We start from the raw sequence: 23,733 nt of genomic DNA, 5'->3' as shown, positions 1-23,733 counted from the left end.
ATTAAGTCTTTTAGAAGGATATATTCATACACATTTAAGCTTTGGTGAGATGTATCTGTCATGGCCAATTTATTCAAAGAAAACAGAAGCAATACCAGCTGCCCAGTTCTGGATTCATGCAATAGAAAGTGAGCAACCCAAGCTTGAACTGACTTGTAATATCTTGTCTCCACGTTGCCGTATTGTCCAGCGGCTCAGGAGGCAGGTCCAGCGGTGTGATTCTACCTGGACATCTGTATTATTTCCCTCTAAGAACCAAAAAGCAGAATAAAAAAGATTTCTCTTTCTGCGTACTTGTTGCCCTACCAGCTTGGGTAACGTTTCCCTGTGGAAACCATTCTTCTTCCTGTTCCTTCCAGCCTTGTGCCTGTCCACAGCAGTAGTTAACCAAAGCTCATAATCTTCTGTGATACAGTTTGATTCAGGATATATCCCAATTCTATTAGTCAGTGGTACTGTTACTGTTACTCTTTTGCAAGCCCTATTTCAAAGGCAACTGTGTTTTGAGTTGCTTTCTCTGTGTGTGTTTTAGTGTGCCCGGACAGCCGTACTTGGAGGAGCGCTACCAAAATATCTGCTTCCAAGTTTTCTTGACCACTTTACAGTCTCCAAAATCATCTGATATGGATGACATCACGTACTGCATGGTGGGTGAGACTAGCTCTAATCTTATGATGGTTACCGATGTGTCTAAAAGCAGCAGTGGAATGAAAGCTGCTATTAAGAGTTTAATTTGGTTGCTGTATTAGTTTTGTCTAAAGATCCATGCATAAGGGGAATGTTTATAACCTAAAAAGACTGAAATCATCTTTCAGATTTAAATCACAAGAAATTGTTTTTGTTTGTTTTGTTTTGCCATTGTTTTTTGTTTTGCAAGTCAGAGTTCTTAAAACTACTTTTCCACTCCTGACTTTAAAAGCTGTACAGTATCAGACTAGTGACTATCTTTTAGATGGAAGGGAAAGGGATGGATTTCAACAAAATCTGCAGTATTTTATTTATTTTTTAAAAAATCTGATGCAAAGATGATAGTTTATTAATGTGATTTAAATTCAGTAACACTTTCCAAAAATTATAGATCAAAGATGGTGAAAATTTCTTATATAAAGTCTACTTAGATAAAACTACTGGGAGCAATTTGTTTTCCATGACCCCAGGTTTTTTTTTCTATATTGCTAAAAACTGGGCATATTTTAAATTTTTAAATGGGATCATATTTAGTGTGCGGTTTTACAACTCTCCTTTTTAAAGTTAATACATCTTGAACATCTTTTTAGTACCTGTTTATGTACCTCATGCTTTGCAGCTGCTATGGCTGGGAGACCTTGGCAAGATCTTGAGCCTATGTGTTCTTCATCTCTGGAATGGGAGAAAGGTTATAACTACCTTGTAGAGGTCTTATGAGGTGTATATGATCTAAAAGCATTTAAAATGCTTGGGAAAGTGCTTGCTGTTATTGTTAAGTTTCATATGTAGCAGAGAATTAGCTTCTTAAGTAATCATTGTCCTAACTGATGGAAATGAAAGTTTTTTTCAGCATTTTTACTACTTTAAACAAGGCTACAGTTCATATCCTCTCCCTGTAGAGAGTTTTCCTTAAGTACAGAATCCTATAAATGAGATTACTGGCCAAAAAGTTAATCCTGATCAGAATTGCCCTCCAGAATCCTGTTCCCACATGCATTCCTTTGCTTTTAAAAGCTGCTGTAATAAAAAGAAAAAAAGATAGCTCCTGTGGTTACCACATGATAAAAGAGATTTCCTGTTTCTGATCTCTGCCGCCACATTTTTATTCCTATCATATTCTTCCCATTAAACATCTTTTTTTTTGTTTTTCTTGCTCACCATTAGTATATGCTGGCTTAGGAACATGTACAAAAAGACTACTCGTACTCAATAAAAGCACTCTGTTCTTCTAGAAAATAATTGGTAGTCGATCATCAACTCTGTTCGCTGGATCCTCATCTTTGCTTTTCTCTCCCTGTCCCACATCTAAAGTTTGTGGGGTTTTTTTAGTCACCTAAAGGGCTTTTCTTTTCCATCCTACAAACTGCTAGAAAGTTGATCCCTGAACAAACAAATTTCATTTACTTTTTAACTTTTTCTCTTCTCCCCCTAGTTGTTGCAAAATGCCTTAAAAGGTATACAGTCTCTCCTAAATGGTGGGAAGATGAAACTGACACAGACTGATGAACTGGGAGCTCTCCTAGCTGTGCTGAAGGTAAGGCATTGCCTCTTTAAACCCCAGGTCCTCACTGTGGTTAGTGTCTTTCCTGTTTACACCTCAGGCATAAGGACTGCCTTACCTCTTTACTCCAAGGCTAGCTTTAGAATATCATATTTTAAGAGAGAAGAATAAAATGTTCATTTTCAAACATATTTAAAACTAAGAACTGAAAAGAGTAAATCTTGCTTTAGTAGAGTTATCAAAATTCTAAAATTTTATCAGGACTAGTTAATGAGGTATGATCTGAGATTATTTTAGATTATCTTGAATCTGTTTGGACTTGGAAGAAGAACCAGATATTCTCCTTGCCTTTAGCTCCCATGTAGTAGGCAGGCCAGTCAAGATGTGTATCATTAGGGGGACTTCCCTGGCAGTAGAGCAGTTAAGACCCCACATTTCCAATGGAGTGGGCCCAAATCCCATTCCTGGCTGGGAAACTTAGGATTCCACATGCGATGAGGTGCTGCCCAAAAAACGACATGTGTATTAGGCTGTCATCCTTTGGCTTCTGAGCCTGCCAGTCAGTGGGAAAGTCAGGTCAGCCTCTCTGAGGATCCAGCTGTCTTCGTTTCAACTGGGAAATAGTAAGAAATTTGTGGTGGTCTTAGATCAAAGCCACGTATGATAACTTAGCTTTATCATGACTGAAATTTTGATTTTTTTCCTGTGCAGTCTTCCCTGCTTCCAAATACGTAGAGAGCTAGATTTGGACATGGGTATGAGAGATGAGTTTTTAAAAAATCACAGATAAAATAATTAGGTAAAGTTTATTGGATAGATTTTTTAAATTAATAAGCAAAAGTAATAAGTAAATAAAGTTAAACCTAGCCAAACCAGATCTCTCTGGACTAGATGAGATTAAACTCCTCTTTAAGCTCTAAACCTTCAGGGTTTCTATTTTCTATCCCATTTTAGTTTTCTTTGTAAAGCTTTTAAACATCAGTCTGTTCATCTGTGTGATTCAGAACATGGTGAATAACCTTATTTTATGATTCATTTTGTGTGTGTGTCTCCTTAATCTTTATTAGAAATCCATGTTCCATGGACTCCCTGGACTAAACATCGAGATGCCCACTGTGTTGTACCCCACTCCGCTTCCTCAGTACGATGGACGGCCGCCCATCCAGCCACAGCAGTCAGAGTCCAGCACTTCTCGCCCAGCTGTGGTACACTTAATGTCTATTTAGGTTTAAGCTATGGACTGTTTTTAATTGCTTGCTCTATGTGTTTTCTATGATTTGCATCACTGCTGTGCCAAGGCTCACCTTGAATTTTATTTCAGCTTAGGATTTTTAGCAAAGTAAGTTTAAATTCATCAGGTGGCTAAAAATACCAGTTAGAGCATCTTAATACTTCTAAGTGGTTCAGGCAGTATAACAGCTATAAAAATGGGCATTCACTTGATACCCATCATCATCACCCCTCAAATGCTCCAGACCACAGCTCAGCAGACGTTTTCTCTAAAAAAGGCTGGCTGCAAAACATTATAGGCCCCTGTTGCCACTGTCAGATTTCTCGGTCTTTCCAGACAGCTGCCATTTCCCTCATGTTTCTGTTGGAGAACCGTACAGATACACGGCCTAGGTGTTGCACGTGAAAGTATATTACCTGAGAAATGCTTATAATTAGACATTATTTCACTCACTGACTTACTCAACATTTACTGAGCACCTGTTACATCCCAGACATTGTGCTAAGCATTAGGAACATTGACTCTGGTTTTAGGAATTTGAGGGAGAAGGTGAGGGTGGATAAATAAACAACCATATTGCAGTCTTATGATTTCTTTGATCAGAATATCCACAGGGTATTCTAGGGGCACATTCAGGGGAACCAACAGACGAGTAAGGAGTGCTTTTTTAAAAGATACAGTGGCTCACCTGAGCCTCAGGAACAAGTACAGAGAAGGAAGGCAAGTGTTTTTTCCCAAGAGAGCAATGGGTAACCACCATGGGGAGTGTGAATGCATGCAGCCTATTTATTAACCAGTGGGCTAGAGTGTCAGGTGTGCAGAGGGGAAGGTGGGGCAGATATGTAGCAGAGGCCAAATCGTAAGGGTCTTCAACTGTGTGCTAAGGAGGTTGGGTTTTTATCTTAGAGGTGGTGGAAATGAGGAATCTTATGTAGAGAATTGATATCAGATTTGCATCTAGAAAGTAAAAGGATAAGAAGTCTGGAGCTACAGTAATAACCCAAGGTAGAAGTGATGAGGTTAGGGACCTTGGGCATGCAGAGGAGGGCACAGATTCCAAAGATCTTGGAATGTCTGAGAGAAGGAAGTAGAAGAAAGAAAGAAATTGGAGTTTACATTGTATTTACACAGTCCCAGTGGACTAAAACATGGATTGTATGTAATGGAGTCACGTTTCTCCTAGGCATCTAGAGTGGTACTAGCTGTGTATCCTATTTGGGAGAACTGAGAAGACAGTCACCAAGGTCATTTTCTGTAGACCTCAATCTCTTACAGAACCTCTGTTGAGAAGCCTGAATGCTTTCACAGCCGTGCAAGGCAGGTGGCATTAGCCCGTGCTTAAACAGATGAGGACGGGTAAGCTCAGCGAGGCTAGATGCTTTCCCCAGCTCACAGCAATAGTATTTAAGCCCAGGTGACACGTTTTGCTCTGTATTTCATACCCTGTTTCTTATAGTCTAGTAAGCACTTAGCGTCATACCTGACGCAGAGAGTGTTGAGTAAGTGCCCCTTTTTTCTCCTCTCCTCTTCTTTGTCCATACTACATGTTGGGGACATACTAAGTAATTATCAAATGAGAAGTTACCAGTAGCTATCATGTGTATGTTTTCGTTTGCTCCTAAAATCAGAATAAAAAGAAAAAATCAAAAGTAAAAGCGAAGAAAATCCATCAAGGAGAGAAGGAGGAGGAGGAGTCCAGTGGTGAAAGAGAAGTGGCCCCAGTCACTGGCGCAGGCAGACTGAACCTGCACAGAGGGGACACTCAGTGCCCCTCCCCCCCGGGTGCTCAGAGTTTGCCGTTAGCTGCAAGTGGAGCTGCAGGAAAAGACCGAGTCTCTTCACCCTTCAGCTCTTCCAGTTGGAAGAGGGTCAGCAGTAGTGAGTCAGACTATTCTGATGCTGAAGGAGGCATGCAGAGTAAAGTGAGGTAGTAGTATTTTGTTATATTTTTATGCTTTATATTCTAAGTTGAGTGTATAAGCTTATAACCTTACTTTAACGTCTGTCGCATGTGATGTAACTTGAAGATTCTCATTTATGTGAGATTTTGCATTACTCTGCAGTTTGCATTGTTCTCTCCTCTGCCTTTGTCCATGTGGTTCCTCTGCCTGGGTTTATTCTTTCTTTTACTAGTTTTGCCTCTTGCCTTATTAACCACTACTTATCTTCTATGTGAGCTCGACAGTCACGCTCTGAGAAGCCTTTTCTGACTCCCTGTTCCAGTCACTCCCTTATGTGACTCATCTCTGTTTACTGTGCTATAGTCTCTTTAACTGTCTGTCTTTGCCATAATAAGCTTGTCAAGGGCAGGAGCTTTGTTTATGTCTGCCAGCCTCAGCACAGTGCCTGGCACATACTTAGGTATTCTCAGTACCTGTCTGTTAGATGAATGGGTACTCTGGAGTATCTCATATTGTATACTGATTTCCTGATATCAAAATGTTGCCCTCCTATTCGCTAGCTAATAGGTTTTTTTTTTAAATTATCGACCGTATTAACTTATTATGTAAACAAATTGCTTTAACATGTTTTGACCACATTTTGAAATAATTTAAAAAACATGTTGGCATCTTTCAGGCTTATGTGGAATGCTGAATTTCTCACTGTATCATTGAGTTGCCTGTAAAAAATAGCGTTTCATGCTCATGTTTTTAAAAGCAATTAAAAGACTTTTTTCTTCCTTCTTTTGGGTGTTAAAGGTCTTACCAAGCCAAAGTTCGCCAAGGAGCATTAGCCTGTTTTCTTTCTACTATAAAATCAATAGAAAAAAAAGTTCTATATGCCTACTGGTCAGCCTTTGTTCCTGATACACCAGAGCTTGGAAGCCCACAGTCTGTGTCCCTGATGACTCTTACGCTAAAAGATCCTTCTCCAAAGGTAAGAGCATTTAGATTCTAAGTGTTACAACTAGGACGACTTCACAAGTCTTTGTTGTTCCCTCTGCCCCATCCCGTATCAGAGCAAGGCTCTTACTAATACTGACCCAAGTCCTGACTTGAGAACCACTGGTGGGGCAGGGGGATAGGAGGATAGGGCTTACGTGGCTGTCAGGTTGAGGGAGACCACGCTGCGGTCTCCTGCCCCAGGGCTGGCTTGAAGCGTGAGCACGCTGAGTTGCTGCTTCAGTGTCCTCTCTGAACTGCACTGAAGCAGCTGTGCGTCCGTTTCTTTTATGAAAGTGTTGCCATGGTGTTTACAATAGGAAAAAAATTCAAAATGGCTTAAATACTCACTGGAATATCGTGATATATAGTGGTTATGAAAGATATGTAAGGCTGGGGATTGTGGACGATGTTTTATGAAAGTATTGGATAGAGAATTTTATGATCCCAAGTGGTTTTTTTCTTCCAACTTTTCCGTATTTTTCAAATCATAGTAATAAATAGTAATACATAGTTTAATGAGAAAAACTTGTTTTTAAAAAAGAAGAAAAAATAACTTGGCAGTCATGGATAACTACAGCAAGGTAGCTGTGGCTGATCAGATATTTCCCTCTTCTTGGATATGTTAACTCTTCTCCTGAAGTTAGCTTTTTACCCAAATAAGGAAAGTAGTCTGCTGTTTAGATTCCCCTTACGATAATGAACATTAAAAAGTCATGCTGAATGGTATCTCATGTCCTCCAGGTAACCAACCTACTTTCTCAGAGTAGATAGTTTTAATGAGGTCAATAGAAATTATTTCTTTTCTGTTTTTAGAATTTCTCCCTTAAAAGCAAGGAAGAGGGCTAGCAATTCATAATACATTGGAACTCCCTTTGATCATCTCCTAATTAGTATATAAGAAAACCTCTAAATGACCCTTCAACATTTTTTATAGGGTGAAGAAAAATAAACTAACCTCAATTATGAGCACAAAAAATGTTTTATAGGGTGATTTCAAGTACTCTATATGCTAAATAGTTACACTGCTAAAAATGTTTCCGACTGACTGAATCATTAACAAATGAGAACCTGGGCGGAAAATGGAAAATGATGGTGGCAAATAAATAACTAATGAGGCCATTCTAGTAATTAGAAGGAAAACTGCTTTAAAAATTGAAAAAATATATATGTACTTATATTTTTGAAGACCCTCCAGCTGAAGGGAACTGCAGTAAATAGCTGAGAATATGGAGAAGAAAGTAGGTTGACATAATTTTCATGATATTTATATCCTTTTTATTTTCGAAATGTTTAATGATAGTAAGAAGTGTTTTATTGGTGAGAGGCTTTTTAGAGACTGCTAGAAAGTTATGTGTGAAAATTAAAAGTACTAGTTCTTGTCATTGGAATGGAATAGCATTCAGGATTGATCAGAGCTAGGTTTAAAGGTGCAGCCATGTGTCAAAGCTGAGTGGTCATTTTCTCGGCTGCTTGTTGAGTATGGAGTTGGGGAGCATAGACTGCAGTTTCCCCTAGCCAGGATGAAGCGTGACAGGACAGCAGTGTCATACCTTCTCCTGAGGTGCACTCTGATGATGGAGTTCATGGCAGCTCTGGTATAAACCTGTGGTGGATTCAGTTGGAAGCACAGTCGTCACTGACATACTGATAAATTTTTTATGTATAATTTTATTTATTTACTTCGGCTGTGCTGGGTCTTCTTTGCATTATGGGCTCTTCTCTGCTGCGGTGAGTGGGGGCTCTTCTCTAGTTGCGGTGCGCAGCTGGCGTCTCTTGCTGCGGAGCATGGGCTCTGGGGTGCAGGCTCGACAGTGTGGTGCACAGGCTTAGTTGCTCCGCACAGGCCTGTGGGGTCGTACGGGGCCAGGATGTGGACCAGACTGTGTCTCCTGCATTGGCAGGTGAGTTCTTTTACCACTGAGCCACCAGGGAAACCCTCATTGACATTCTTCTGTTTTCATCTGTGATAGTTATGCTTTTTCCCAGTTAGGAAGCAAAGTTAATTGAGCTGAAAACTTTTTGAGTATTAGTTTCTTTTTACAGGCTGGCTTTTAATTTTGTTTGGTTGGCGAGCTCTTGAAATTGTAGATTTTACATTTTACAGAAGTGGCAGTTTCTTTAGCACAACATCTACCTTTTTCAGTTAAGACCAGCCAGTCGTCTAATCAGAGTGTTGGCAGACTGTGGCCAATGGGCTGAATCTGGCACAATACCAGATTTTGTATAATCTATGAGTTAAGTGGTTTTTAATGCTTTAATTTTTTTTTAATAAAATATTTTGTGACATGCAAAAATTATATGAATTTTAGATTTCACTATCTAAAAGAAATATTTTATTTGAGAACAGCAACATTTATTTATACAGTGTCTGTGCTGCCATAGCAGAGTTGAGCGGTTGCAACAAAGAGTCTGTGGTGTGCAAAATCTAGAATATAAAATTTGTACTACTTGCCCTTTACAGAAAAGTTTTGGTAGCCTCTTATCTAAGTTCTTGGATCAGCTGACTTGTGCTTGAGATCTCCCTCTCCCTTTCTCTCTCTCCCCCCTACACACACACACACACACACACACACACACACACACACACACACACACACACGCACGCACACACGCACTCACGCACACACGCACTCACGCACACACGCACTCACGCACTCACGCACTCACACATACCACTGTCCTCATACATTGTCAACTTCCTAGCTTTCTTAAGTGATCTCTGCTTAATTCGAAAGACTCATACTGCTGTACTATAAATTTGTTCTCACAAAAACTTTGGGTTTTTTTGTTAATGATTCTACTCTATAAAAGACATGTAGAAATGATTTGTTTCGACTTAACTCCTGAACAACAGCAGCAATTTGGAGATAACATAGTTGAAGATTTTCTGGAAAACCTTTTTCACACCAAACTCCAATGTGCTTCTTACTGAGTAAATATTTAGATTAGATCCTAAAGTTATAATGTTGATTCCTTGCTTTTAAAAGTCTTTTCAGTTGGCATTTTGGGGTGAGCTGGCCAAAGAGGGTACAGTACTGTTTCATTAGTAGTCCTGCATTTATCGCCTGCATTCCATTTTGGTTAAATTTGGCTTTCTTTCCACTTATTTTTTCCCTTCTGATTTTTAATACCGCAGAATTGTCAGCGTACCAATTAAAAGTAATTAACCTTATAAAGAAAATCTTGATGCAAAGGCACTATTCCTGACAGATAACAGCAGTCCACTGACAGAGGTGCACGTATTTTCCTTTCCATCCATAAGGTTATATTTAATAGTATTTCTTTGAGTATCAAAGGTTTTTATTGCAGCTAGTGTTATTTTCTGTACCTAAGAATATTTTTGAAAGTTGGTCACTAATGGTGTCTGCCAAGCTGAGTATGCATGGCGTTCCAAATATCCTATTTAATTAACACTGAGCGCTCATGGATTCTTTAGGGTAAAATGTAAGGCAGAATGTCCTCAGGAACTTTGATGTGAAACAGATTGTAGATGGGTCTATCTTTTTCCACCCCACAGGCTGTTGACTTGTCTCTTGTCCGTTGGCTTTATCCTTGACTAAACTAGGCTTCTCGTCCTTAAGTTACTTTCATGCTCGTGATTTTAGGTTTTTATACTCTGGCATAGCTTAGACTTATTCCCTATAGTAAGAAAACCTAACAGCAATGTGATTTAAAGTTCTTTTTTTTTTTTTTTAAGTGAGGGTAGGGAATGACGGTGCAGGTGCCTTAGTCCACAGCTACTTTTAGGACCTGATAGAAATTGCATTGCCTTTATTCGTCTAATTAAAATGATCTAAATACTTTGAAAATGAAAAGTATATATAGGAAGAAGGGGATTTGACTCCTGATTTTTAACTCACTGAAGTGAATCCTTCTGAAATTTCAGACACGTGCTTGTGCCCTGCAAGTTTTATCTGCCATCTTGGAAGGCTCAAAGCAGTTTCTTTCCGTTGCTGAAGATATCAGTGACCACAAAAGGGCTTTCACTCCCTTTTCCGTAATGATCGCTTCCAGCATTAAAGAGTTGCACAGATGTCTTTTGTTAGCTTTGGTGGCGGAATCATCCTCACAGACCCTCACTCAGATAATTAAGGTAAATGTGCCAAGATATCAGTGAATTGGCAGAGGCAGTTTCTCTATTTCAGTTTTGTGTAATGTTTATATTGCCCACAAATGAATTGACTTAAGAATATAAGTAATTTTATTAAAGATAACCTGATTGGAAGTCTGTTCTTCCTACTTGTCTGATCACAGCTATATGTGATCTTTGTATATGTGATCTCTTTGTATGTCCAAATAAATGATTTACTATGACAATTCCTTTTAAGTTGTACCAAGTGCCCTTTTCCCTTTAAAAAAAGGAAAAGAAAAAAAAAGACTGATTTTCAAATGAATGTAAAGACTTTTGTTTTTTAATTAAATGCTTTAAATTTTGTCTCTGTGCTGTGGCTTAACCAGGCCCGTTAATGAGCTACTCTTTGTGTTTTGTAGTGTCTTGCAAACTTGGTATCAAATTCACCTTATAACCGTCTGAAACTCAGCCTGCTGACCAAAGTCTGGAACCAGATAAAACCTTATATCCGCCACAAAGGTTGGTGGTAGTTTGAAATTGATTGCTTCTTTATATCAATAAAATCTAGATTACTAGTTTAAAATATTCAGAACATTTTTAATACACTAAGATAATTCTGTTTATTATCCTCAAACTTTGAGGGGAACCAGCTATCGCCAGAACCCTACTTTTGATCCCTGAAGGCCCCATAGGCACCACTGGAAAGAAATAACTTGGAGAATCAGCTGTACAGTTCAGTGCCTTTTCAGTGCATCAGCGCAGTGACTGGAGTGTCCCTTTAGAGTTAAGGCCGAGCAGATCCCAGGGGCTCTGCGCTAGTGGGGCTTCCCTGGTGGCTCAGCTGGTGAAGAATCCGCCCACAACGCGGGAGACCTGGGCTCGATCCCTGGGTTGGGAAGATCCCACGGAGAAGGGAAAGGCACCCCATTCCAGTATTCTGGCCTGGACAATTCCATGGACTGTATAGTCCATGGGGGTCGCAAAGAGTTGGACACAACTGAGCGACTTTGAGTTCACTTCTTCACTTCTGCTCTGGTATATAATAATTCATAGTCTTTAGATATAAGTAGAAAATGGATAGACAGATAGACATCTTCCTCTTTTTGGAAAGAAGTGGAATATAAAACCTAGTTTTGCTATCAGGGTAATGTTGGCCTGATAGAGTGAGTGTGGAAGCATTTCTTCCTCTTCAGTTTTTTAGAATAGTTTGAGGAGGATTGGTATTAAGTCTTCTTTAAATGTTTGGTAGAATTTACCTCACCCTTAAAGCCATCTGGTCCTGGGCTTTTGTTTTGGGTGGAATTTTTTGATCAGTGATTTGATTTCATTGCTAGTAATTGGTCATTGAATGTTTTTAGAAATTTATCCATTTCTTCTTGGTTGTCCAATTTGTTGGCATATAACTGTTAATAGTGATCTCTTATAATCCTTTGTGGTGTTGGTTGTATCTTTTCTTTTTCATTTCTAATTTTACTGATTTTGGTTTAGTTCAGTCACTCAGTCATGTCTGACTCTGCAATTTGGGCCCTTTTATTCAGTCTTTTTATTGATTTGGGCTCTATTTTTCTTGATGAGTCTGGCTAAAGGTTTTTCAATTTTGTTTATCTTTTTGGGAACCAGTTTTTGGTTTCATTGATCTTTTCTGTTGTTTCGTGTGTGTGTGTGTGTGTGTGTGTGTGTGTGTGTGTGTGTGTCATTTTATTTATTTCTACTCTGATCTTTGTTTTCCCTTTGAGTTTGTTTTTCTTTTTTTAGTTCCTTTAGGTATAAGGTTAAACGGTTTGTTTGAGATTTTTCTTACTTTCTGAGGTAGGCCTGTATTGCTGTGGATTTCTCTTTTAGAACAACCTTTGCTTTATGCAGTAGGTTTTGAAACACTGTTTCCATTTTCACTTGTCTCAAGGTTTTCCTTTTAGACTTTTTTCAGTGACCTATTGGTTGGTTGGTGGCATGTTGTCTAGACTCCACTTGTTTGTGTTTTCTCTAGTAGTTGATTTCTTGTCTCAGGATTTTAGTCTGAAAAGATGCTTGATATGATTTCAGTCTTAGTAACTTTATTGAGACCTGTCTTATTTTGCATAATCCTCTGTTTGTTTGTATGTATCAGGTAGATCAGCTGCATCTCCTGTTCTTGGTAGAGTGGCTAAGTGTAGAAGGTGAACTCGGAGGCCCGGTAGTATGGTTCCCCCAGGTCACCAGAGCCCAGGGCTCCAGGAGTGTCCCCTGTGTGAGTGGCGACTGCCCTTCTGTCGTTCCTGGGCCGCACTTTCTGCAGGTGTGTTAGTGTATGGGGGTTGGCTCCCAGCGCAGCTGGCTGTAACTGGGAACTGAATTAGATGAGCATGTGATGGGTGGGATCCACAGATGCATGCTAGTAAATTAGATGGCGAGAGTCGGAACAGGTACCTGCCGGTGCCTAGCTGACTAAGTAGAGAGAGAGACGAAAAAAAATTTTTTTTAAGTGGCACTCGCTCGCTTCTCAGAAACCCTCAGGCACATGCTTTATTATTAGTCAGTGAATCTCCCTCTTTGATCAGCTTCTTTTCAAACTGCTGTCTGTGTGCCATAACCTGGAGCCAGTGAGTTTTTGTGCACAGCCTTTTGGAGTGGATTCACAATTCTCTACAGCCCTCCGACTCTCTCTCAGGTGTAACCCCCACTGGTTTGTGGGGGAATCATCTTCCTGGTGCAGGTCCCCTGGGCTGGGGAGCCCAACATTGGGTTCAGAACCCTCACTCCTCAGGAGGATCTCTAAGGCTGTGAAATCCCTCCTGCCTATGGTTTGTAGCACTCAAGGGGTGTAGGTCCCTCCCAGACCATGTCTCTGCCCCTCCTACTTGTCTCAATATGGCTTTAAAAAAAAAGTTTAGTTGTGAAAAATTTTTTCTGCTGGTCATCAGGTTGTTCTCCGAGATGGTAGCTCTACATGACTGCAATTTTCCTCTCTATGAGAAGAGAGCCTAGCATCTTCCTACTGTGCCATCTTGTCCTGTCCCTTCACTTTAGCCTTTTGGACTCTACAGTGGCCCACCACTCTTTTTCTTTCTTTCATGATTGATTTTGGAAGGGTCTAAGCCAGTTGTCTTTTCTTTTTTTTTTTTTTTTTTTGGCTGCACTGGGTCGTCTTTGTGGTGTGCGGGGGCGTCTCCCTAGTTGCTCGAGTCACATGGGATCTTAGTTCCCCAACCAGGGGTCTAACCCGTGTCCTACATTGGAAGGTGGATTCTTAAGCACTGGAACACCAGGAAGTCCTACCAGTTGTCTTTATAGTATGTCTCACCCTCAATTTGTGGGATATTTTCCTTATGATGTTGTTTAACTTATACATGTGTTTCCTGTAAACTGGAAGTTCTGTCTGGAGGTTTAATTAGATTCAGGTTAAACAAGAAAGTCCTAATTCTTAATTGCCTGCAGGGATAATTATGATCTCTGTGGTCACCGTTCCCATGGTGATAGGTTCTTACTGTTCCCTTTGACAGACGTTAATGTTCGTGTGTCAAGTCTCACACTGTTGGGAGCCATAGTGTCCACTCACGCACCTTTACCTGAAGTCCAGCTACTTCTACAACAGCCCTGTTCGTCTGGACTCAGCAGCAGCAGCTCAGCCACTCCTCACCTCAGTCCTCCTGAATGGTGGAAGAAGGGCCCTCCAGGACCCTTTGTAGAAGAAGGAGCTGTTAGCTCACCAAAGTTGTTGTCAGAGCCCTGCTGGCTCATTCGACTTTGCATTTCCATTGTTGTTCTGCCCAGGGAGGATTCCTGTTCAGGTAGCGATGCTGGTTCTGCAGGAGGAAGCATCTATGAGCCGTTCCCCATGCGGTTGGAGGCCTTGCAGGTAGGAGGTTTCATTTCCTCTTCTCTGAAATGGAAGTAATCATTCTTTCTTCATGGGGCCTCCCTGGTGGCTCAGCAGTAAAGAATCTGCCTGCAGTGCAGGAGTCACAGGAGACACAGGTTTGATCCCTGGGTTGGCAAGATTACCTGGAGGAGGGCATGGCAACCCACTCTAGTATTCTCACCTGGAGAATCCCTTGAACAGAGTAGCTGGTCACAAAGAGTCAGACACAACTGAAGTGACCTAGCGTGTGCGCATGCACACACACACACACACACATTCTTTCTTCACAGGGTGATTACCTCATGAGGAATAAGTCTGAAAATAATGTAAAACCAAGCCATGTGTCATTGGTATTAGTGGGAATTGTGCGTGAATTCACGTTTTAGGTGTGAATGCTTTGTTGCTTTGTTTTAGGGGGGTAGGTGGAGGGGCTTGGTTGTAAAATGTCAGATTCATCCGGTTTTGTTGCAAGCCATTTTAGTCATCTCAGGTATTATATGGCCAATAGGTGTTATAGATTATATAATAATTCTGAAAGAAATTATAGTTAATCTTTGATATCTGCATCTGAAAATTAAAATAAATGTTTACTTCTCGTTGGTCATATATCTGCTTCAGTTCAGTTCAGTCACTCAATTGTGTCCGACTCTTTGTGACCCCATGAATTGCAGCATGCCAGGCCTCCCTGTCCATCACAAACTCCTGGAGTTCACTCAAACTCACGTCCATCGAGTCAGTGATGCCATTCAGCCATCTCATCCTCTGTCTTCCCCTTCTCCTCCTGCCTCCATTCCCTCTCAGCATCAGAGTCTTTTCCAATGAGTCAACTGTCGCATGAGGTGCCAGAGTACTGGAGTTTTAGCTTTAGCATCATTCCTTCCAAAGAACACCCAGGACTGATCTCTTTTAGAATGGACTGGTTGGATCTCCTTGCAGTCCAAGGGACTCTCAAGAGTCTTCTCCAACACCATAGTTCAAAAGCATCAATTCTTCTGCGCTCAGCTTTCTTCACAGTCCAACTCTCACATCCATACATAACTACTGGAAAAACCATAGCCTTGACTAGACGGACCTTTGTTGGCAAACCTGTGTCTTAGGTCCTACCTGAATACAGAAAAAACAAATACTTTAATTTAGGGTGGTTCTCTTCCTTTGAAGGAATAAATATTTTGTTATATCTGCTTAGAGACAACAAAATATTTATTCCTTCAAAGGAAGAGAACCACCCTAGATTAAAGTATTTGTTTTTTCTGTATTCAGGTAGGACCTAAGACACAGGTTTGGTCTTGGGGTCTGCTGCTAATTATCGGGTTGATATTACACATGTCCTTTAACCTCTTAGGGCTTGCCTTGGTGGTTCAGTTGGTAAAGAATCTGCCTGCAGTGCAGGAGACCCAGGTTCGATCTCTGGGTCAGGAAGATCCCCTGGAAAAGGGAATGGCAACCACTCCAGTATTCTTGCCTGGAGAATTCCATGGACAGGGGAGTCTGGTGGGCTACAGTCCATGGGGTCACAGAGTTGGACACAGCTAAGCAACTAATGCACAACACTTTAACCTCTTAAACTTTTCCATCATAGTTTCTTCAGCTAGAATATTTAGTTAATACCGCCTTTGAAAAATTGTTCCCGGGCTTAAGTGAGACAATAATGATAATCTTAAACACATTTTGTAGATTATAAAGCACCATAAAATTGTATGATAGCGCTTAGTTGAGTTTAGTCATAAAATAAAGATTATGGTTGTTAGTCATTTTATTCAACTTCAGGTTTAAGCCCCTTGTTGAGTGTGAGTGATTTCTGAAATACTGGAATGCTTCTGGATCTTGCGGTCCTGCATTCCGTTCTCAGGGCTAATCCTGTTTCCTTTGCAGGTGTTGGCTCATCTGGCAAGGGGCTACTTTTCGATGACGCAGGTCTACTTAATGGAGCTTGGAGAGGTGATTTGCAAGTGCCTGGGGGAGGCAGATCCGTCTGTCCAGCTTCATGGAGCAAAGGTAATTTTCATGAAAAGCCATGTGCTTTTTTCTTTTCCTGCTTTTAGGTTCTTTCCTCTGCCACATGTCCATGGTTCTGAGTTTCTTTAGGACGTTTCAGGTAGGGAAGTGATACGTTCTTCTATTTTAAGCCCTACATATAAACCAAAAAAATTAATTTGATAATAAATTAATGAAATATACCTGGTGATTTTGCTCCTGTTGAGAATGGCTCTGAGATAGGAGTTGCTAAAGAAAGAAAGAAAAGCAATTGGAAATTATTTTTCCCCTTGATTTGAAGTAATCTGTAAATTGAAGTTGCTTTTTACCTCCATGGTTCTAATATTCATCTCTGATAATCTGTTTCTTTTATCTTGGCAGCTTCTGGAAGAACTGGGTACCAGCTTAATACACCAGTATAAACCAGATTCTTCCGTAGCACCTGATCAGAGAGTTCCAGTCCCCTTGGTAAGTAAATGTGTATTCATGGTTTTCTCTTTTCTTAGTGCTTCAGTCAGTTTTATTTTGAGGCTCAGCGATGGTTTCTTTCGGTATCAGAAAGTATCAGAGAGTTTGGTTTCTTTCAGTATCGGAAATTATGGTTTATAATTTAGGATGAGTAGGTTTTATTTGCATTTCATTTTATTTGCAGTTCAATATGTGGTAATGTGTAACATAGAGCCAGCAATGGAAGAACCAGTTTTGTTGCACAAAACCTAATTCTATTACTCAGTATGCCCAAGAGAAAGACTAGAATGCTGGGAAGAGCCCAGGATTTGGAATAAAAAGTCATGAGATTAAACCACTTAATGAATATAATGAATAATATTATAATTTCCTTGTTATAAAGAGGAATAAAAATCCTTGACTCATCGGACTTTTGGAAGATTGAATGAGATGTGAACACTAGCAAATAGATGTTCAATGAATCTTAATTTCCTTAACCCCTTCACTGCCAGCCCCCTCTCCCCATTATTTCCATTAGATTTTGTGATCTTAGATTCTCTGTGTTGCCCCCACGCTGTGCCAGTTATTCTCTGGAGGAGGAACACGTGAGCCCACCAAAGAAACCTTCTACGTAGTGCCAAAAGCAAAGTCAACTCAACATGAGTGAGGTTTTCTCCCTCTGCCCTCCTCAGCCTGCCCGTTCCTTTTCTCTTCCAGTTTCTGTCATCCTTACAGGGAATTAAGAATGTCTAGCCCTAGTCCTTCCCTAGACAGTCACTAAAACTGAAGTGTCACCATTTGCAGGGAGTTGTGTTGAGCTTCGCCATCAGACAGACCTGGGTTTAATCCAGACTTGTTCTCTTGCTCCATGTGATTTTGGGCAAGACTTAACCACTCACGCTTTAGTATTATTTCATATGTCAAAAAGGGATATACTTTCTGTATTACTGATATACTTGACTGATAAATTATAATGATAAGCACTTAGCAGCTTAAAGCCATGTCCTACATTTATTCTCTCACATAGTTTCTGTGGGCCAGGAATTGGGAGCAGCTTACCTGATGGTTCTGGCTGAGGTCTCATGAGACTACAGCCAGGATGCTGGCAGGGGCTGCAGTCAGCTGAATTTGACAAAGGTGGGTGGCGCCTCTTCTGCGGTGTCTCACTCAGCCACATACCTTGCAGCTTAGCGCTGCCTGCTGGCAGATCTCATTTGCTCCCTCCGCTTGAGGACCTCCCCAGAGAGCTGCTGGAGTCTTCTCTGTACAAGGCAGCTGGCCACCCTTGCTCAGTTGCTAAGTCGTGTCTCACTTTTTGTGACCCTAAGGACTGTAGCCCTCCAGGCTCCTCTGTCCATGGGATTTCCCAGGCAAGAATACTGGAGTGGGTTTCCATTTCCTTCTCTAGGGGATCTTCCTGACCCAGGGGTTGAACCCACGTTTCTTGCATCTCCCACAGTGGGTTCTTTACCACCAAGCCACAGGGAATGTCCTGGCCACCATTACAGCAGTTTAATTAAGAGAGAGCAAGATAGAGCTATAGGATTTTTATGATCTAGCTTTGGAAGTTCCTCACTGATCAGCCCAAGTCAGTGTGGAAGGGGATGGCCTCCTAAACATTAGGAGGTGAGGCTCCTTGGAGGCCAGCTTGAAGGCTAGCAACCACACCTGGCTGTCATCTTCTGGTTTGGGGCAAGAGGGCCCAGATTGGGGGTCTTGGTGATAGGATTGTGGAGGTGAAAGAACTGGCACATGGGTACATGGCAAAATTTATAACTAAGTCCATGGGGAGGAAATGGAGACACCAAAACCCCAGACAGATTTGCATCTGGGGCATGATTCTTCAGGGTTTTTAAAAACATGAGAAGGAAACTGTGAAAGCACTTGCAGATGCCTCCCTTGAGGGGCACTGAAGTGAGAAAATTGTTCTACATGCTCAAAACAGAGCTTATTGTTCCGTTGAAGAATCTCCACTATGTACCCGGCGCTGTGCTAGAGACTTTACACACAGTCTTACATTTTATTATCACACAAACTCTGCCAAGTAGACGTCTTTGCCCTGCTTTACTGAAGAGGAACCAAAACTTGGGTTCAGCGACCACCCAAGACTGCAGAGACTGGAAGCAGCGGATGGAGGCCTCAGCCCCAGTCTGCCTTTCTGGATCCAGCACACAGCCTCTGGGCCACCCTGGAACTCCGACCCTGTGCCCACCGAGGGGCAGGTTGAAAGAGCGCCTGGCTGGGGGTCAGTTGATCTGATTCTAGTCCAGCCCTGCTGCCCACCAGCAGGTTACCTCTTTGTGCCTCAGTTTCCTTGTATGAAAATGGAGATAATGGTGTATTCTTCATTTAGTTGGGCTGAAATTAAAAAAAGTTGATGGGGGGACATCCCTGGTGGTCCAGTGGGTAAGACTCCATGCTCCCAATGGGGGGCCTGGGTTTGATGTCTGATCAGGGCACTAGATTCCACACGCCACAACTAAGAGTTCACATGCCACGAGCAGAAGATCACAGGTGCCTCAGCTAAGACTCAGTACAGCCTAAATAAATAAATGTTTCTTAAACATGCAGGGCGTTGATCCGTGGCAAGCACGTGGAGCAGCACCTGGCGCTGGGAAGCTCTGGAGAGTATAAGCTGATGCTGTCCTCTTCTTGTCCCCATTGCTGCTGTCACTGTTGCTGCCTCACTGAACCAGACTATGGAAGCACTTAACTAGTTGCTTTCTAAAGTTCCTTTCAGTGCTGCTTGGGAAGCACTAGTGAAAGCGTTCACAGCGAGCGACCGCTTTATGGAAAGCGCGCCATCACTCTGGTCCCGGATGGTAGTGTGAGCAGCGTGCTGGCTCCTCTGTCATCTCTCGGCTGCACTTACAGCTGTGCCCCTTCCAGGTGGTGACCTTCTGGACTGCGATGCTCAACGGTCCTTTACCCAGAGCCTTGCAGAACGCAGAACACCCGACGCTGCAGGCCAGCGCCTGTGACGCCCTGTCTTCCATCTTGCCGGAAGCCTTCAGCAGTCTGCCGGTAACCTTCAGGGTGTTTTCTCATCTTTAATTTGTGATGCTAAACATGATAGCTTGAGTTTGATTTTGACTCTTTCGAACCAGTATTCAGCATCATCACTGAGGAAAAGGTGCATGTTCTACCTGAGTGTAGGGTGAGGGCAGAGGAGAACAGTGCTGAAATCTTAATGTCTCAGGGGAGCTTTTCCTCCCTGTGCTTAGAAGGCGGGATTGGCGGGGGAAGGGAGAGTAGCAGAGGCTTTGAAGTCACATTTTAGCATTTCAGATCTATAAGTTAGAAAATCCTAACTCTTTGGATTTGAATCCTAGCTGGTTTAAATCCTAGCAGCTCTTCTGCCTTCTAGCTCTTTGGTTATCTAACTTCTATAAAGTTTAGTTTTATCACCGGTAAGGTGGAAATGATGTGCGTGGTAATGTGAAGCATGTGAAAATGCCTACTTTGGTGCTCAATACATGTTGTGCTTAGACCGCTGCTTCCTTTAGCCCTTAATGGCATTTGCATCCCTTCTTATTTATATAAATTAGTTTTTATTAGGAAGGCAGCATGATTAAAGGAGGAGAACAAAATGACCTGATTCCCATGGTGGTAGAGGTTACATGTAGTCACAAGGCTGTGAGCCCTGTCTCGAGTGGGTCCTCTGATGTTTACTGGATCTGAGTTGAACCTTTGTTCTCTGCCAAGTTAGCCTCAAAGACTCAGTTGTGTTCACCTCCCTGACTGTGGATTCAACACAGACGTGTCATAGTCACTTGTCGAAGGCAGTGGCTCATACTCTTTCACTCACGCTTTTGCGTGGCCTCCCTTTCTCATTGCAGAGCGACAGGCAGATCCTGTGCATCACGATGCTGTTGGGGCTGAACGACAGCAAGAACCGTTTAGTGAAAGCTGCCACCTCACGAGCCCTCGGGGTCTATGTGCTTTTTCCTTGTCTCAGACAGGTCAGTGAGCCCACATAGCTCCACCGTGCACTTTATAGTCATTTTATTACTCTTTGTGATGATATAGAGCTCCTGAAGTGCACAGTAAAGGTGATTAAATTGGTTTATAATCTGGTTTCCTTAATTGCTACTAAAATATGCTAATGTCTATAAGAGTTGACTCATTGGAGAAGACTCTGATGCTGGGAGGGATTGGGGGCAGGAGGAGAAGGGGACGACAGAGAATGAGATGGCTGGATGGCATCACCGAATCGATGGACGTGAGTTTGAGTGAACTCCGAGAGTTGGTGATGGACGGGGAGGCCTGGCGTGCTGCGATTCATGGGGTTGCACAGAGTCAGACACGACGGAGCGACTGAACTGAACTGATAGTTCATTTAACTATTTTGCACACTGCCCAGGACCCTAGGCCAGTGAATGTTTAAAGTAATATACAGTGAAAAAAAGAAGTGAAATGGGACGTTACCATACAATAGTAATAATTTAGAAAGTTAATAAAATTTTAATACACAGAAACAAATTTCTCCTTCACTCTTATTTGTGATCTTTATCTCACTGAGAAGTGTGTAAGTGAACAGAATGTGCTTACAAGTGTGTTTCATTGTCCACATCTTTTCCCGAGGTGGACATCAAGCCAAGCGCAGGATTCAGAGATAATTGTCACAGGCCAGGTTATAAGATGTTTGCAAGAGCAAAATCTGTAGTCTCCTTGAGTGTGTATGGCATGTATCAGAATCATGGGAGACCTTCCCCTGGAATTTTAATGAGTGTCTAAATTGTCATATAAGAAAACAGTAAATTGATTAAATGAATTTTGATTTGCAAATACAAGTTTGTGGTAAAGGCTTATATAGCTTTATCTGAAAACAAATTTGAGAACTTGGAAGGTAGCAGTGTGAACTCTTAAGGTAACTACAGTGTTTTGTTTTGTTTACCTTACAGGATGTCATATTTGTTGCAGACACAGCCAATGCAATATTGATGTCACTTCAGGACAAGTCTCTTAATGTCCGGGCCAAAGCAGCCTGGTCCCTCGGCAACCTGACCGACACTCTGATTGTTAACATGTAGGTGACTCAGCTCACTGTCTCTGGTTGACTTCCAAGGCCAAGGTCCCAAGAGGACATCTTTGATCCTACTAGAAAGCAATTAGCAGTAATTCCCTTACATTATGTAGTCAGTCTTGCTGCTTTGTTTTATCTTCTGTATTTATATTTATATTTGTTTCATATACTATTAGTAACCTGTTTTTAATATATATATGTAAAATACTATATGCTGATATAAGTAATATATCCACATTATAGAAAATGTGGAAACTATAAAAGTAGAAAATCAAAACCTTGGTAATAGTTGCCTATTTTTCAATATTGTATATTTTTAAGTAATGTATTCACAGCTTTATCCTCTATAATTTCCCTCTCCAGAGGCCACTGCTCTTACGCATACACAAGTATCTTGCTTTTTGTTCCTTCACTCTAGACATGTAACATGTATAAGCATTCTGCTGGCTTCTGTAGACTTTTTATAAATTGTTATTTGTTATTACACAGTCATTTCTATGTGCTTGTTATTTTGCCGTTCCCCTGTAACTGAACATTCGTGTTAGTGTAGGCTTTTATATGCATTGAACATTTTTATGCATGAAATCTCCATTGTGAGATACCCTTTTTGGTTATATCCCTAGATGTAGACCTACTAAATCAAAAGGTGTAAACCCTAAATAAGTTCTCAGTATAATCTGAACAGATTTGTGGAACTGTTTGTATAATTACACTGAGTGAGTATATTTGTACATGTTTAGGCGGGTTTTACAGTTAACATGTTTCACTTGCTTTGGGTGGGACAGGGAAACACCAGACCCAAGTTTCCAGGAAGAGTTCTCAGGCCTCCTGCTCTTGAAGATGCTGCAGTCAGCTATAGATGCTTCCAAGGATAAAGACAAGGTACACGGACAGCACAACCTCATATTTCTCAGTGAGACACTTAGTGTATTACGGTTCTGTCTCACCAGATGTATCCCTGTTCAGAGGAGATCGAGAGAGTGCTCAGGGTGTATAGTGTGCACTCCACACTTGACGCTTTCCTTCCTATCTCGTGAGAAATACCAGTGCCGTTTGTACGACTATCCCATGCCTGTTCTTCCAAAAATCTCTTGGTAGAATTGACAAGTCAGGAAGATGAGCAGCTTGGCTTTGAATATTCCCTGTTGCACTATTAAGTTTTAAAAGTGTAGATGTGGGTCAGCAGACATCAGCCAAGTTCAAATCCTGGCTTTCCCTTTAATAGCTGAATGACCTTTGGTGCATTATTAACTTCTCTGAAGGTGAGTTTCCTCATCTGTGACCTGAAAATCATTCCATATACCTCACTGGACTCCAAGATGCCTTTTATTATAGCACCTAGCATAGCACCAGGCCCAAACCAAGTGCTTGACTTAGTCAGTGGTTCTGAAGACCCGGGAAGCCCTACCATAGGTTAATTCAGTCAGAATTGGTTTTGTTTTCTTAAAAAAAAAAGCTCCCCAGATGATTCTAGTATGCTGCAAAGTTTGTGACTTATGAAACCTAGGTTTTCCAAGCCTTGCTGCAAATCAGCCGTGTCCTTTTGCCTCTGGGCCTTACACACCATCTCTGTAAAACAAGGAAGATAGACCTCTCTGAAGTCCCATCTGACATTTAAAAAATCAGGGCAAAGAACTATAGAACCTCATCTCTCTGATGACACAGAATGTTGACCCCACAAGACCTTGCAGAGTTCTAAGAACTTGCACCTTTACAAGCTACATTTTTCATTATCTCATTGCTTTAAGATGTTTTGGGCCTCCTGTTTGGTGTTTTTTGTTTGTTTTTTTTTTAATTAAAATTATACTTTCTGACACACATCTTTGGCAAAACAGATTTCTAATGCTTTTACCTCTTACTCCAGGTAAAAAGCAATGCAGTCCGAGCCCTTGGAAATTTGCTTCATTTTCTGCAACCTTCTCATATAGAAAAACCCAGATTTGCTGAAATCATTGAGGAGGCTATCCAGGCCCTGATTTCTACTGTTCTGATTGAGGCTGCCATGAAAGTCCGGTGGAATGCCTGTTATGCGATAGGAAATGTATTTAAAAATCCTGCTCTTCACCTCGGTA

The 23,733-nt window shown here is 41.4% G+C and overlaps 1 protein-coding gene across 2 annotated transcripts in view; it reads left to right on the top strand.

The window, feature by feature from the left end:
- HEATR6 (HEAT repeat containing 6) overlaps positions 1-23,733 on the top strand; it is a 33,923-nt gene that overhangs the window by 7,955 nt on the left and 2,235 nt on the right. For both annotated transcript variants that reach the window (XM_052657741.1, XM_052657743.1), the window contains 15 exons: positions 533-647; positions 2,120-2,221; positions 3,256-3,393; positions 5,048-5,346; positions 6,119-6,296; positions 10,191-10,397; positions 10,796-10,895; positions 13,856-14,211; positions 16,087-16,209; positions 16,570-16,656; positions 19,525-19,659; positions 20,475-20,597; positions 21,540-21,664; positions 22,447-22,543; positions 23,526-23,730. In XM_052657741.1, coding sequence (XP_052513701.1) covers positions 533-647; positions 2,120-2,221; positions 3,256-3,393; positions 5,048-5,346; positions 6,119-6,296; positions 10,191-10,397; positions 10,796-10,895; positions 13,856-14,211; positions 16,087-16,209; positions 16,570-16,656; positions 19,525-19,659; positions 20,475-20,597; positions 21,540-21,664; positions 22,447-22,543; positions 23,526-23,730 — 2,390 coding nt within the window. The remainder of the gene's footprint in view (positions 1-532; positions 648-2,119; positions 2,222-3,255; positions 3,394-5,047; positions 5,347-6,118; positions 6,297-10,190; positions 10,398-10,795; positions 10,896-13,855; positions 14,212-16,086; positions 16,210-16,569; positions 16,657-19,524; positions 19,660-20,474; positions 20,598-21,539; positions 21,665-22,446; positions 22,544-23,525; positions 23,731-23,733) is intronic.

The sequence above is a fragment of the Budorcas taxicolor genome, chromosome 19 (genome assembly GCF_023091745.1).
Source record: "Budorcas taxicolor isolate Tak-1 chromosome 19, Takin1.1, whole genome shotgun sequence".
NCBI lineage: Eukaryota > Metazoa > Chordata > Mammalia > Artiodactyla > Bovidae > Budorcas > Budorcas taxicolor.
Note: the sequence above shows the minus strand (reverse complement) of the source record. Positions and strands in the feature narration are given on the sequence as shown.